General features: G+C 39.7%; 1 protein-coding gene across 1 annotated transcript; it reads right to left on the bottom strand.

Annotated features, from left to right (window-relative positions):
- Positions 1-10: 10 nt before the first annotated feature.
- On the bottom strand, positions 11-16606 carry rab39bb (RAB39B, member RAS oncogene family b). Its single transcript, XM_078276267.1, has 4 exons — positions 16142-16606; positions 10007-10283; positions 5286-5466; positions 11-4288 (listed from the first exon to the last, which is right to left on the bottom strand). Exons 2-4 carry the CDS (start codon positions 10219-10221, stop codon positions 4043-4045), a joined length of 642 nt encoding a protein of 213 aa, XP_078132393.1. The 5' UTR covers positions 10222-10283; positions 16142-16606; the 3' UTR covers positions 11-4042.
- Between the last annotated feature and the right edge of the window lie 317 nt (positions 16607-16923).

Raw genomic sequence — 16923 nt, 5'->3', positions numbered from 1 at the left:
ATACAGCAAGCAGAGAAAGGGAAATTTTTATTTTTTATTTTTAAAGTGGCTGTAGGATAAAACATAACCGTCAATGTCCAATTTCAAAAACACAAGGGCATTAGGGAGAATGTTTTTTATTATTATTCCTGGAAGGATTTTTTTAAGATAGATTTTTTTTTTTTTCTGCCTGGAAGCGTTTCACTCATTTCAGTAAGGAATAATGCATTGTGTAAAGCTGAGGGAGTGGGCTATAATTTGAATAATTTCCAATCAAGTCTCAAAACATTTGCATCCCATTTGACAAAGCATTTGTATGAAGCGGGATGTGTTGCTTTAACTCATTTACACATTTCTTATGTGACAACTCGGTGTAAAAATCTCACCTTTCCCCCTGCTGATACATTCATTTGAAAATAAGATGACGCAAGCTGAACTCTTTGGAGGCGTGAACAGAAGGCATACAGTGTGAAAAAATGAAGCACTCACAGTTTCCTCACTGTAATTATGAACTGTAGGGGGAAAGGCATTGGATACATTTACACATTTAAAAAAAGAAATATAACAGAGATCACAGCAAGGATCGACAAGGGCATTAATTTAGGATTGTGTATCAGTTTAGGGGCCAAAAAGAGTTCAAAAATAAAATGCTAATCAAATCATATGAAAAGAAAAACATTTTTTAAATAAAGAAAAAAAAAGTGTATAAAAATACAGATCTACACCAAGCCATCCAGGAGCTTAAGGTAAGTAAGGTACATTTAATTGCTAACAATGCTAAAAGTCTATGTTCCATGTCAGTGCCTAAATGACAATAATTTACTGTAGCAAATATAGCCAAATATGTAGGTTGATGTGGCTCACAAAACCTTAAACAGATGAATATATTTGGTCCTGCACTAATCTCATAAGAATATGTAGTTTTTATTGGAATCTACTGGTAGATTGCTGGTATAATCAATCAACCAGACAAATTGCCTGCCAACACACATGATTTTTGATGTTCCTTGAAAACACCTTTAAATACCATTTTTTATGTAACAGGATGATTCACTGTCTCTGATTTTCCTTGGCTTTAAAAATAAATGTCAGCAACTGGCCTGACATCTTGAGTGAAAACACTAATGTAACAGTAAAATAATTGCCTACTTAAAAGGTAAATTAGCGGGCGCCTGGGTAGCTCACCTGGTAGAGCAGGCGCCCATGTATAAGAGTTGACTCCTCGACGCAGCGGCCACAGGCTCAACTCTGCCCTACTCCATATCCGCATGTCATTCCTCCTCTCTCTCCCCTTTCCAGTCTGGTCTCACAGAATTCTGTGAAATGATCACAAACTGTTAACACCACATTACGTGGTGGTGGCACGGAATCTGGGAAAATTCCTTGTGGCCACCACGGAAAACAATGCCAATGTAAAGTCAATGAGAAGATGACATAGCATTAGGAGCGACTACGGTAGCGAGTAGTATGAAAACCTGAAAATCAACATAGGGAGGTTGGTTGGGGTGGTGGATGGGTCAAACACAGGACTTTCACCCAGGAGACGTGTCCCGCATGTCACGTTTCCTAAACCCAACCGTAACCGTCCCGTTCTTCTCTTCCTAAACCCAAGCATCCCGTGTCCCGTTATTCTTTTCCCAAACCCAACCGTTTATTGTTTTCCTAAACCCAACCGTCCCGTTGTTGTCCCGCGTGTCATGGAAACGTAAGCCCACCCACGACCTTTTCCTTAACTTAAGGGGCCGTGTTCATTTCACGGAATTCTTCCGTGGGCCCATCACAGAATTTTTTGCGATTCCGTGAAACTGCCACAGATTTTTAGTTAAGGGGCCGTGTTCATTTCACGGAATTCTGTGAGATCAGGTTGCCCCTTTCATGTCTTCAGCTGTCCTATATAAAGGCCTAAAATGCCCAAAAAATAATCTTAAAAAAAAAAGTTTAAAAAGGCAAATTAACACAGAACCACACAAAACAAATGATGATTTTAAACCTTAAAAAGCATGTTGGCCTTACCCCAAACAGTGATGTCACAATAGGTGTTCTGTCTTTAATTGGTGATGACATAACAACTGCTTGACATCACAGCTTGTCTCATTACCGTAGCAGTAGTTTTGTGTCCAATCTGATACAGTTTGACCCCATTTACAAAAGTCATTTCATTTGTCTTGTATCAAGGTAAAATCCAGATGAGATTTGAAACAATTGTGTTTGCACTTAGTCACATATGTTCATCTGAATTGGCAAGACAAAAACGTTGCTTTTCTTCATGGACACATACAATTTGACCTTCCTGAAAGTTATAATATTCAGATTTAGTTTTGGAGCCGATTTAGAGAGGTGTTGATTCAACTTCATGGTTATTTTGGAGGCTGCATCATCTGCTACATTATCTTGCATCATACTGAGATGTTTTTCTAATATGTCAAACCCATTTATATCAATTGTAGAGGGTATCAAAGGTAGAGTAACAAAACAAAACAACTCTCTTTATAATGCAATACAATTTAACAGCACCACAAACTACATGCTTCAAAATGATCATACAGTTGAATTAATACCTCTTTCAAACCGTTTCAACAAAAAATGATCATTCATTGAACTTTCATGAAAGTAGGGCTTTTTTTGGTATCAGAAAGCTACCTGACCCATACAAAACCCATGTAGTTTCTAGGTATAAGTGGGATCTTTGAATTGCAGAAAATTCCCAAGTAACTATGCCAGGTACATCACCCTGCAGCACTGGAGTGTATTAAAATGAAAATAAATGTTTGATGAGATATTACACTTGCGCACACACATACAAATGGCATATAAACCACTTGCTCAGGACAAAATGTAACCTTGTGGTTTCCTCGTGCCTGTCTCTGTGCTGGGTTGATTTAACACCTGCAAATTGGACTTTTTTTGCATGATTATATTGTCCGTATGCGTGCATTGTGGATAATGTGGTTCTTTTGTGGAATCCGTGGTCTGGTCCCTTTATGTCTGCTTTCAAGAAATCAATCTCCACTGTGTTTATCGGCACCCTTCAAAAGTCCCAAATCAGTCTCCACAGTTAAGATGGACTTGGCTGTGAAGGTGCTTTCTGGCTTCAAACTCCTATTAGTCCACCTTAACAAGGTGTTGTTAAGCTAGTCCAACAAGTCCACCTCGGTCAAGCTGTACACGTTGTCTTTTCCTGCTTAAGGAGTCCATAAGGAACTGGATGGGTGATGATGTTTTGTTATAGTGCGGTATTTAGCAGAATGATACTGGATATAACCATTTAGTCAATGTCATTGAGCTCACTGGAGACCTAAATTGCTTCAAAGAGAAATAATGTGGTCCCTGGCAACAAAACCACAGCTCCGGGAGGGAAATCAGTCTTCCCTCATTAAATGTAGGACCTCCAGGACTCCTCCATTGACCTCTGATAGTGGAATGTGGAGCAAAATGTCAGCACAAGAGAAACACGACTCTTGTTAACGAGGGATGTTGAATCTAAAGGTGCCGACTTAACTTTGAATGATATGTGCTAGGAAAATGTTGGACACCAACGTAAAAGTGATCGTTTGGTATGTGATCATGTAACTGCATATTAGGAAGAGAGGAAAAGATTAAGAAGTAGTGGGAGGCGAGGTGAAGGAAGAGATAAGAGAAAGAAAGATTAGTCTAGAGTTTTATCATATTTTGATGAAGAACAAAAATGGATTTTCTTTCTAAGGCCTTTCTAAGACGTTCAGGGAGGGATTTTCAAGCAAGAAGCCCAAACCAAAACTAAAGGAATGGAATCATGGAAGCCCTCGCAAGTAAATGAGCATCTGTGATCCTTCCTCTCCAAGGAAATAAAACGTATACAGAAATGGGCACAACCCTTCAGCTATCCACCCATGTTCAAGGTGTTCTTCTCTGCCTTCTACCTTCATTGAAAGTCATTAAACATCCCCTTCTGTATCCAGTCTGAACAAAGAACAACAGAGGGTTATCAACAGTTTCATTCAGAGGGCTGACACCTCAGTCCGTCAGCTACTCTCCTCTGAATCCCTCCCCTTTTTCACCTTCAGTCCCAAAGCTCATTCCCACATCAACACAGACAGCGGCGGTCACTCTTGGTCACTTCCTCCGAGGAGTGAACCACATTGGGGACAAACCCGCTCTTCACGCCCTCCCAGCCCTCCTGGATTGTGATATCACCAGACCGCACCAGGGCGAAGATGTCTCTAGTCAGCTCTGTGAAGGCGTGCTCCACGTTGATGGCGTCACGCGCCGACGTCTCGACGTAGCGCATCCCGTACGCCCCTGCCAGCTTCTCTGCTTCCTGGCGGGTCACCTAGAAGATAAAATGAGATGAGATGAAACTTCCCCATGTGGGAACTTGGCAGTCAAGAGCTAGTAGATGTAACACACTCTCTGAGAACCACAGTAGAACTTCTGAGGTCTTATGTCCAAATCTGGAAATGCCTGCCAACTGCCTTTTTTCAACCATACAGTCCCAGGAACTCTCCAGGATCTAAATGCAGAAACTAAAGGCTTTTTCAAACCAACAGTTTGCGGTTAGCGGATGAGATTTAAGGTAGACTTTTTACACTTTCCCCTTGGTTAAAATACAAGGGACCCAGAAATGCATCACTAAAAGCCACATGAGATTGCTCACCTTCCTCACTGGATGTGTCTGGGGCAGGAGTTAGAAAGAAAACACAGGAAGTAGGTTTTGAAGATGGTCCGATCTGCCCAAATATCAAGAAGGCAACAGACTTTGTTGCTAGTCTACGTCAGGCCTGATTAATTCTCCACCTCGCTGCCATTTTAGTATGCAAAGTGCACCTTGCTACAGGAGCTGTTTAGCTCAAACTTGCAGAGTAGCTACACCTCGTAGTTTAGTCAGATGGAGGTCAGATCACGTCGCTCCATAATTTCTTTTGTGAATGACCAAGACCTTTCAGGATCTGACTAAAGAGGCTAAGACGGGAAACCTTTCATAATTTCCTGGTTTATTTTATCTGAATCCTGCTCTTAAACATTGTATTATATCAGTGAGGACACGATTTTGTGCAGTGTTTTGCAGTGCCATCCTGTCTAAATTCCAATGGTGATATTTTTGCTTCCTGTCTGCCAGCTTCCCCAAGAGAATTGAACAAATAATGACGACTTGCCTCTGATCCAAATGTGTGCTGACCTAATGTGAACACGAGGTTATTTTTAATGCTGCAGACTTTGTTAAATTGCATATTACACAACATTCAAAACAGCCGCTATTGTACTATCCCAGCCACTATTTCAACAAAGCTTTATTAATATTGTTGTGTTCACTTTTGTACATTACACACCTGGCGTTGTGCCTCCAGGTCACATTTGTGACCCACCAATAAGAAGACGATGCTGTGGGGCTGGACGTGGCTACGAGCCTCTTCCAGCCAATCGTGAACATTCTGAAAGGAGCGGCGGTTGGTGATGTCGAACAGGAGGAGCCCTCCCACAGAGTTACGGTAGTAAGCCCTAGTGATGGACCTGCAGAGTTTGCAAAATGGAGAGTAAAGATCAGAGCTAGATCATGCAATTAATTTGTCAAGTACAATAAACAGATCCCTTAGTACTGCTGCTACCCCTGTTGAGCTTTCCATTCTCACATGGCACATATGCAGTGTACAATGATAATGGTGGCAGATTCAACATGCACAATTCTTAGTAATTCAAACAGTGAGTCCTTGATTTCAGACAGGTAGATAAAAGCAGGCTTTCTCGTTTCTAACTCACGACAGTCAGTTTTTCTGACTGACATGACAACTGTCACTGGCAGATTTGATCAGCTTTAGCTAGCTAGCTAATCAAGCTAAGGTAAGCTCCATGTGTTAGTTGAAACCTAGTCTCGCATTGCCAGACCCTCCTTCACAACTGCGGAGGAAGGTCTGGCTAGTCCACACAGCATTCCAGGATGGGAGAAAGACGTGCTCTTGTTTATTGTCATTTTTTTATACTAATCACAATCGTCTTGGGCAGCGCTAAGCACCGGACAAAGCAATGAACACACAGGACATTTGATATTTATGCTTTATAGTATATAATGATATCATATAGGATGAGAAACAACCAGTGTGTTTGACAAACCTAATGCTATCTCGGTTAAAACATTTGGCTGTGGTTGCTGGAGTGTAAACTTCCCCAAATCCAGTAAAGAGCTGGACAGACGGCTAACATTTATTCTGCACTCTGATATAGTAATATCAAGGACCAGCTTCCACACAGTGGGGAAGTACTACTCATTGAATTGTCTTAGCTTAATGTTTCGTTAGCTAACAGAATGTTTCTTAACCTTGGGGTTACACTGTGTGCAGCAGTAAACTAGTTAGCATGCTAACATTTGCAGTTTACAACAGACACACATATTAATGAGTTTATTTTTAGTTTGTAAGACTATTATATCTGTTCAGGATGAAGAGAATGAGAGATAAGACACATGCAATGAAATAGATAATAAGACATGATTAATCCAGGGGGGAAGATATTCAGAGGGGAGAAGCTGATGGCAGGAGGTGTGAAAGATAGAAAAGAAGCAGAAGTGATGGAGATGTAGGGTGTCAGAGCTGAGAAGTTGAGAACAGAATTGAAAATATGTTGTAAACAGCTGAGTGTGAAGTGTTACTGTATACCTTACATGATATGATATGGATAATTTTGCTAGTTTTTGTGACCAGTTTTGATGATTGACAAATGATCCATTCATTGTAAATTTAGTTATTTTAGAAAAATGTTCCTTGGAGAGCAAAATAACTTGAAATAACACAGTCAACATGTATGATATGTAATATCATATCAGTATAATAAAACATTTTCTGATCACTGGCCATTTTACAGTTTGTTAAAACAAAATGTACTGGGGTGGCCTCTAGCTCACCCAGTAATAGCGTTCGCCCCCATGCAGAGTCCTTTGCAGCGGCGCGGGTTCAAATCTGACCTGCTGCCCTTTGCTCCGTGTCATCCCCCTTTCCTGTCTGTCTACTAAAGGGAAAAGCCCCCAAAAAATAATCTTAAAAAAAGAAATGTACTCAGTTTCCTTTTCAGTGGTTTGGATATGAATTCATTTTTGGTGCCTCTTATTAGCATCTTAACTAATTTAAACTAAATATGAAATGCAATATACTGTATCAGCACTGCCAACACGCCATGTTTCTATCCGTACAAACTGTTAACTTGCAACAATATCAATATCATCCTGTGAAAGTTAATATAAATTCAGCCCGAGTGAACTAAATACAATTGTGGTGTTTGATTTTACAAAAGGAACACTGCAGCCTCGACTGGGAGGAGAATTGCTGCTCGATTTTGACAAGATGTGACACCCTGCATGCAAACATACAGCGTACCAACCCCTTTATGATGCATCTATCTTCCCACAGTGTGCTCGCAGAGAGAACGTCAACATAAATATAACGATGAGGAAAATTACAGACTTGAGACGGAAAGAGAGACGTGTCATGAAAGAGGGGAGGATTAGTGGACGGAGAAGATACAGTAAGAGGGAAGGAGTAGGCGGCAAAAATTCTGAACCAGCAAATTATTCGAGTTAACACAAACACACACACACATCACGTCGTCAGGTGAGGTGGATTCAGATCAGAAGCTGTCAACTCATCTGTAGGATCAGGAAAAGACATAAATCCCAAAATACGTAGAAATGTCAGTACAAGTGGATCTTAAGTAGGCTATTTTCCCAAAATGGCTACAGTACATGAGTCAAAATGGCAATGTTCAATAAACAGTGCAAGTAGTCTTACATTTATATCCTTACTTTTTTGAGAGATCGTAGATTTGTTTGATGTTTCAAACATTCTGGATGACATTTATTTCTGACTTGTCCTTCGGTCTCGAAGGAGGGGACGTGTAACGGTTGCCATGGAGACACTTATCATGCTGACAGGTGAGACCAGTCCCCTTCTGTCAGGATGATGAGTATGTGTGTGGGTGTGCAAGCATGTGTGAAGCTGCATTTCATGCTATGAGACACATCATTCTGTCTGTATTATATTATACCTCTTCACATACAGATGGAGGATATATGCATTTTTGACGTTCAAATGCACAAGTGATGAGATTGTTGGGTTCAGTGTCTTGCTCAAGGGCAGTATTTTACATGAATGCTCAGTAAAAAACTAGGTAATAAAGGGGTGATATCTTGGGAACACCATGGTAATACCATTGCAGTTACAGAGATATAATATTTTGAGACTAGAGGTAATATAGGTGCTTCTTTACATTAGAGGAAGAATGGGGGTAAACGTAGATATTTAACATTTCAAGCTAATTATTTGGCAGATCATCACTCTTCATCACTAATAACGCGGTAATAATCTGCTAACAATAGGCTAATCTTCACCTTTTTACCTTATTATATTATAAAGCAGGTTTATTTTAAAGGCAGAATCATCTGTGCCATTCAAATGTACCCTTGTGATTTTCCGCTTTTAAGAACACTTTCATGTGTTTACAGTACGTATTAGAAACAACCCCTCTAGTTGTTTTCTCTACTTTCTATCACTTGAAACCTCATTTAAATAACTGCTCTTTCTCTTGGTGCGGGCAAACACATTAGTCACAGGGAGAAATTTGAGTTTTGAGTCTCCAGCCTATGTCATAAAGCTGTAAATATTGCCAAACATTAAGTACTAATGATCTCATTTTTTTAAATTTTTTTTTTATTAATCTTTCCTGGAAATTTAATACAATTCACAATCTTTTGATGCTATTTTGGTCTGGTGCTGTTAATCAGACATCTAATATTTCTAATGTGATATTGTTTATTGATCTATGAGAGAAAAGAAATCAATTTTCTTCAACAAGGAGGTCAGAGGTCAGCTACACCGCTACATTTCACCCCGGATGACTCTTTCAGTTTCCAAATAAATCAGAATTAAAAGAGGGGAGCCACAAGTTCCGTGTTGGGGACATCTGTGCTGCTAAGTGGCTGTGATTCTGCACTGCATTTCTCAGAGTATATACACATGTATAGTGTGAATGCTCTGACGTGTTTTCTGCTGAATTAGTTTGAGTTTGTAATTGTCAGTCAGCTGCTCGTGCTGACAATTCCCCTTTGTGTGTTTACTCCAAATAAACTGCTGTTGCAGAAACATGAAGTGCATTACCTCTTAGTGTGCGCCACCGACCTTTAAGCCATGAAGACAGCAGATGGTGAAGCTCTGAATATCAGTCTGGGATTTTCAAGTGTTGCAAAGTAGCAATTATAGTATCGATAATTAGTATATCTGCAAACTCCCGTGCATAATGCAAAATAATAACTAGTCTTCATCTTCCTCACGTTGTCACTATATGTTTATACTGCAATATTACAAAATATCACACAATAACAAGGCCATGGTCTGTGGTGGAATGTAACTAAGTACTTCCACTCAAGTACACATTTTGGGTGCTTTGCCTATGCTAGACTACTTTACACCTACTCCACTACAGTTCAGAGGAAAATACTGTAGTTTTTACTCCACTAGATTTATGTTTTGATACATTTCGTAAATTAAACCCAACAATGAGGCGAAAATAGTTTACATTAACTTAAACTTTATTGAATGATTGAATGATTGATTGATTGATTGATTGATTGATTGATTGGAACTCAACCAGCTAATTATCCAGTATGATTAGATATGATATGATAACATACTGAACGGCGTATTCTTCATAATTTGAACTTTTATTTTTACCTCTTTGAGTGCATTTTACAATAATAGCCTACTTCTATATAATTCAGTTTTTCTACTTTGTGCAGTTTTGTGTGTGTGTGTGTGTGTGTGTGTGTGTGTGTGTGTGTGTGTTTAACAGTGTATTGAATATGTTTTTCACCTCTTCTCATGGCAAACAAATAGCCTGCCATAAATTACTATTGTTTATCTCACAATTCAGCATTAAGTGCACATTTTGGTCACTACTGGCATATTATAGGAATATCATATCGGATATTAGCCTACTGTAGCCTATATAAAACTCAGAATAGACATTCTGTATAACTTTCTCCCACATACACACACCCAGCTGTTCTCACCTGAAACGCTCCTGGCCCGCGGTGTCCCAGATCTGCAGCTTGATCCGCTTGCCCGGCTCGATCTCCACCAGCCGGGAGAAGAAGTCCACGCCGACCGTGGGGTCCGACACCTGGGCGAAGCGTCCCTCCGTGAAGCGCCGGATCAGACACGACTTGCCCACCGTGGAGTCCCCGATGACGATCAGTCGGAACTGATAGAGCCATATCGCCTCCATGACTTGGCTGGGCCTGTCTCTCGCTCTCACCGGTCGGTCTGTCTGTCTGTCGGTTGGTCTGTCTGTCGGTTGAGGTGTGTGAGAGTTGGGTAGGCGCGTGCGCAAGAGCGAGAGAGAGAGAGAGAGAGAGAGAGAGAGAGAGAGAGAGAGAGAGAGAGAGAGAGAGACAGAGAAAGAGAAAGAGAAAGAGAAAGAAAGATTATCTTTATCCCTCTACATTTGTATAGCCTAATATTCCTAATATTTGACGACTGTAGTGGCCTAATAATCAGCTGTGGAATGTAGGCTACATTAACTCAAGGAAGGCACTTAAGTTTTGAGTATGCCTACTTTACTTTAGTATTTGCATTTCCTGCTACTTTACTACAGTTCAGATGCAAACATTGTACATTTAACTCCAGTACATTTATTCAATAACTTAAGATTTAGACAGATGCTAAGCTACTACTAATGTCCTACTAATGACACATGAGAGGATCAAATTAAGGCAGGACATACATTGAAGCTGTACATAAACACAACTTTAAAACCATACAGGAACTTTCATTCTAAGCTGCTTTGTGTCCTAATGTTCCTGAAATATTGTCTTTGAATGATATGTCTTATAACCTCCAAAAATGTCTTGGGGATTTTTTTTGCAGTTCATATATATAGATGTGGAAATGTTCTATGAAAAGTTAGGAATAATGTGTAAAGTTCTGATAATATAGCCTACTAATGGCACAGGATCAAACAAGACAGGACATGCATTAAAGGTGCCGTAGGTAGGATTGTGAAGATCCAGGACTTTGAAGATCGACAACTTCTCAGTCCCTTCCCCCTTTTCTGCTAAAGCCCAAATGGTCTCCTAAGCCCCTTCCCCACAAGGGAGAATGCGTGTGCATGAGCAGTGATTGACACTCAGTTAAACGTTGGGTATATTTGCCGCAGCCGACCTGTAGAGCGCCAGGGTGACGTCATGGGCGCGCCGTAACTATTCATACTCGCGCGTGGTGGTTGCGACACTAGTTGCAGTCTTCTTCTGAACAGAGGTGGCGCTAATGAGGAAAGGCTACCGACTTTGCTATTTCTACGGACTAGAAGAAGAAGAAAAAGGTAAACAATGGCAGAACTGGCAGCAGCATTGACGTCAATGCTTCGATTTGATTCGATGACCTACTTCGTCAGATCAAGCCTTTCATTCACCATAAAAGAACTTATCTTAACCCAGTAAGTTTACAAGAGAGACTTGCAGTCACTCTGAGAGTCCTGGCATTCGGTTACCCTCGAGCTCGTTCAGGCTTCCTGTTTCAGCTTTGTCGCGCACCGCTGAAAAAAAATAGAGTGGTGCGCGCCCTCTGGACGCACCAGCGAGATCTACGTCAATTTGACGTCACATTGGCGCATTAGATGCTCCAATCATGGCCAGGGGGGGCCATGATTGGAGCATCTAAACAGGGAGCGGTGGATTTTTGCAAATTGCACTACAGGCTGTAGGTGGTGCCAGAGGAGCCAGATTTGTTTTTTAAATGACCAGCTTCATATAGTTTTACTGGAACATAGGGTCAGTTTCAGCAAATATGACAGAAAGTTAGTTTTATAAGTCTTACCTACTGCATCGTTAAAGCTTTACAAAATCATGTCTTTAAAACCATATAGGAACTTTCATTCAGTCTACTTGAATGTTTACACAACCAAAACTACCATGGAGTGCAATCTGAAGTGGTAACCTCTCCAATATGACATCATTGTCTTAAAATTAAGCTTGCAACCTTTTTTTTTTCAAACACAAGAATGGTCATTATATGATTTATTAAAAACAAAACAAAAATGTATATAACCTTTTTTTTGGAGGGGACTACATTATTATATAAACATATGGGAACATTTCCCAAATTTAATCTTTGAAAAGTAGTCAAAATGATGTTTTCACAAACAGAAACATCTTCTTGCGTACAGTTTTAAGTGCGAGCCACTGCAATGAGACTCTATATTATGTATTATATTAGGCCTATATAATGTCAGTAGTAATCTAGACCTACGCTGGGTTATTTGTCCAAGCAAAGTTTCCAAATGAGTTAATCCCACTTTTGATGAGGGAAGAAAGTATTTAAACTTTTTTGAAAGAAAACCACATCAGATGCAGATAATCATTCCAGGCAGAGTATTTTACATGTTGCAAAAACAAGTCTGGAGGGGTCCTTTCCTTTGGAACTTTGGGAAAACATTGTCTTATAAACGTATGAAAATGTTCCTCTAATCTTTAAAAAAATAGGCTACACAAAAGTTTGCAGTGTACAGTTTTGAGTAGTAGCCTATAGTAATAATACAACTAAGTATGTCCTATACCTCTATACTATTTCTACAGTATACCCATTGAGACTGGTAGTCTTTAGGTACTAAATCATTTCTTATATTTCTTATATTTTATGATACTTTTGTTTTTTATCTCCACTGGCGTCCCTATGCTAACATACTGTGACTTCTACTGTACATTCAGTCCTAAATTTGTGGTAATCTTTGTAAAAATCCACCATAAATATAACATTATACTGCTGCTATTGAATACAAACACTGAAAAGTCATTTTAAGACAATGCATATTCTTGGACTAACTCTCCCTTTATTCAGTTACAGAAATATAACCTTTAATTTGCTATTCGAGGACATCACACACATAACTGTGCTTCATTGTATTCAGTGCATGATTCAATTAAAACCACGAGAAATGAGAGAAAATCCTCTTAAGCTTTTCTCGTCACTCGATGGCATCAATAGATGTTTTAATAAGCATGCTTTTTAGGATTATTGGCCGTAGCCTAATGCCCTTTTTTCATATGAGGCTTTGGCATTTGAATATGTGACTTTCCAAATAATTAGACTCTGATGGCTTGTTTACATATTGGGACTATAGTAGCATTTTTGACATTCCTTTTTTTTTTTTTAACTTAAGTACAATTTACGTACAATTTTGAAGTACTTGTGCTTTACTTGATTATTTCCATTCCATTTTACAGTGTCACTACATTTCATAAGGAAATATTGTACTTTTTACTCAGCTAGTTATTTTATTTGCATTATAGTGCTCATATTATGCTTTTTTGGCTTTTTCCCTTTCCTTTATTGTGTTATATATCTTTTTTGTGCATGTTATAGGTTTATAAAGTGAAAAAGCCCAAAGTCCACCCCAAAGGGACTTACCATCTCCAACAGAAAACACTGTTCACAAACTGCTCCAAACAGCTCTATTGTAGACCAGCCTTTACTTCCGGGACAAACGTGCGTCACTTTGTAACACACGTTATAATGCTCGCCTAGCTGCTAGCATGGCACGCCCTCATACTCTGCTTCTGACTGGCTAGTAGTCCTTACCTAGCTACTGCGCATGTGCGACTCCCAACAAAGATGGAACAGAAGTGAGATGTCTCACTCGGTAGCTAAAACAGAGAGCTCAACAAACAGGGTGAAAAGAGGAGCTGCAGCAATGTGTAGTACAACAAATATATGGTATTTTTTGAAAATGAAACCATGTAAACCTATTCTGATATAACCTCTAAATACAATTATGAACCTGAAAATGAGCATAATATGAGCACTTTAACACTTAATTTACAAAACCAACCTTTGAAATGTATTGATTTATTACAGAAAGTAGAATCCTGCTACAGTAAAATACTGTTTACGTGTTAAAGCATGTTATAATAATCTGATAATGATATTTTACAATAATGTGAATTGGGTCGTACTACATCCTACTTCTACTTTTGTTGCTTGAGGTAGCCTTTATTTTGCTCATAATACTTGTATCCCTTTATTTAAAGCTATAGTGCGTAGTTTCTGCCGCCCCCATCAGGAATTCTAAGTAATGACAACAAAACTGTCGGTGCGTCCACATGATACAAGCCTTCTGTGATCGCCAACAACCCCCACCCCTCCTCCGCGCAGTTGCTAGTAGACAAGGAAGACGCGGAGGATTAAAAAAACATGATGGACTCTTCAGAAGAGGTAACCATCTTCACTCGAGTTTCTGCGCGGGAAAGTCGCTGGACGACACAATCTTCTGAACACAGCCATACTGAGAAATACAGAGAGAGTTGTGTGGAACTGATAGTCTTAATTTGCTTTGTAGCAACTCATTTGGCAATGGCTTGAATGTAACGGACGTTCATTAATATCAAAAAGTTACACACTAAAGCTTTAAGTTAAGACTCTGTTGAATATACATTCATCTTTCATATTGTTCCCTTTTGAAAATCAGTTTATTTGCTTCGTAGCGAAGAACAAGCTAGCGTTACCCCATAAATATCTCCTTGTACCATCTTTAAAATCGGGTAAATTAATTTCTAAAATTAAATTTGAACACTTTGGTGAAATTTGCACGTAATTAGTAACTCCAAGGGGTCAAACTGAAACGTACCTTTAATACAATAATGTCAACCAATATCTGTCCTTATGTTGCCTTTACATGAATGATTAACAACTTGAACCCTTGAGTGTATTTAAGGCATATTTAACCCTAATGTGTTGGTGGTCCAGGAGACCCGGCACTAATCCCAAAATAAGTCTATACGAGTTTATGTTATTGGTGTTTAGTCTAATCTTTGTCTGTCAATCACCAAACCAAACCATTACCAAACAAGACAAACATACATGTGTTCATGAATTTACTCTTGAGATCTGTAGTACACCTTTGACATACTTTATTTGTTTTAAATTTCCATTCTATGCTACTTTATACTTCTACTCCACTACATCTCAGAGGGGAATATTGTACACATTTATTAAAATGTATAGTTAGGCTATTATAACACACAATATCTGATATGAAGCGGGACTATACTACTAATCTACCCAGAAGTATACAAAGTATAAAATTGGCACCACATTGATGATCTATAACATTATTAAGCTCTTATGTGAATTTTTTTAGTGATAAAACAGAATAATATTCTATAATATCTTTGAAAAGAGACATTCTGTATAATCTATAATCTTTTGATACTTTAAGTACACATTGCTGATCATAATTCTGTACTTTTACTTAAGCAACATTTTGAATTCAGGATTTTTACTTGTAATTGAGTATTTCTACTTTTACTTTTAAATAAAGGATCTGAGTACTTCCACCACTGCTTTTCTATTAGGGTCAGAAAAAAAGGTCAGAGTAAAAAGTAGGATAAAAAATGAGTTGGCAATTATTAGTTTCATATAGGCTATAGCAGTGGGGTCTGTGGGAATAAGAAAGTAAAGCCAATCTCAACATAACACAAGGGTTAAGAGGGACGTGTGATTTTAAACTCTACACTATTTATCTTCACACTACACCACACTGTCCAGGCCATCAGGCGGGCAGGGAGCCAGACACATGCAGCCTCCCATCATCAACCCCTCCGTGTCTCTGGGGAGTTGGGTTGCGTAGCTTGGTCGGTATGCAAACATTAGTGGCCGAATCCCCGGTGAATAGCAGCTTTATGGGCTCTCGCACCGCATGCGTTATGGGGGGCAATTTGGAGGTCCACAACGGCAGAGACGAAATCACATATCCAACATTTAAAGGTCTCAAAAACCTGTCACATCTCAAATAAAAAATGTCTCAGTGTGGGGCTTTTATTATCTCGTGTAGTAGCCGAGTTTAAATGCCATTGTGCTGTAAACAACAACACAACAGGTTTTCCAAAACGGAACATTTCACAGTCTATGCTTATTTGCATATATTATGTAGAGTATAGAGCCAGATGGATTCCAGACGCTATTATTATACTTAAAACGTCTTATAACACAGGTTGTTTTTACTGCAGACTATTATTAGACCAGTGCACATCATGACTGGTTTCCTTTAGAGGCCTTATGCTCTCTAAAGGAAACCACTTTCAGGCGTAATGACATGATAAATAACAGACTGTGAATGGTAAAAAAACAAAACAAAACAAAAAACAGCCTACTTGGAGCTGGAGTGGAGTTTAGGCCAGAATGGGTGCTCTTCTTACGCTGTTTGCGGCGTTCAGGACCAGGCTGATGTGGGCTCCATGGCACCGACGAGTCTGTCTGGGTCGATCCTCAGGACGCAGTAGAACAACCGAAACTCTCCCAAAGCCTCGATGTTTGTCTTATAAAGCCTGGACGCAGACGCTGGTGTAGGCTATAGCAGGCCCTGCTGGAGTCAGGGCTGATTTCCTTGTTGATGTCAGGCCCGAGCTCAAAGAAAAAAACGCATCCAGAGCAGGTGCAATGGAAAAAAAACACGGCTCTTGCGCTTTCAACCGGAGCCACGAATAAACCACGAACAAGCGTCTCGTCTGTGTTTCCACGCCGAGACGCGTGGCTGTTTCTGAGGGCAGGATGCTCGTTGTCAGGGGGCGGTCCCGCGGTATCACGTTTGTGTTTGCTGTGTGTTTGTGGTGTTTCGCTGCTGATGAAATGGCAGCAGTAGCAGCAGCATCATATAGCCTGACTCATCCCGCATCAGTACCACTGCCGTAAAGGACTGTGGAGAGGGGCAACACTGAAGAAAAACGACTATGGCCAATCTTAGAGTTTAGGGGGATTGGAAATTAAATGACTGAGTGATAGATAAAAACAGACGCTGTAGTGTAAAAAAATAATATTATAGTGATTTTTTAAAATACCATAGTGATCGTTTATATGTTTAGTGCAACAAGAGGGAAGCTGCACACACAATGCGCCAGTGGGCTGTTCACGTGAACATGCACCAGTGCGCAGGCAC

The sequence above is a fragment of the Sander vitreus genome, chromosome 19 (genome assembly GCF_031162955.1).
Source record: "Sander vitreus isolate 19-12246 chromosome 19, sanVit1, whole genome shotgun sequence".
NCBI lineage: Eukaryota > Metazoa > Chordata > Actinopteri > Perciformes > Percidae > Sander > Sander vitreus.
The sequence above is the reverse complement of the archived record's forward strand: the minus strand, read 5'-3'. Positions and strand labels throughout refer to the sequence as shown.

Coding starts and splice junctions, on each gene's coding strand:
- rab39bb (XM_078276267.1), bottom strand. CDS start 10,221: ATGGAGGCGATATGGCTCTATCAGTTCCGACTGATCGTCATCGGGGAC. Junction 5,467..10,006: donor GCGGGCCAGGAGCGTTTCAG/GTGAGAACAGCT, acceptor CAAACTCTGCAG/GTCCATCACTAGGGCTTACT. Junction 4,289..5,285: donor ACCTGGAGGCACAACGCCAG/GTGTGTAATGTA, acceptor TTTATCTTCTAG/GTGACCCGCCAGGAAGCAGA.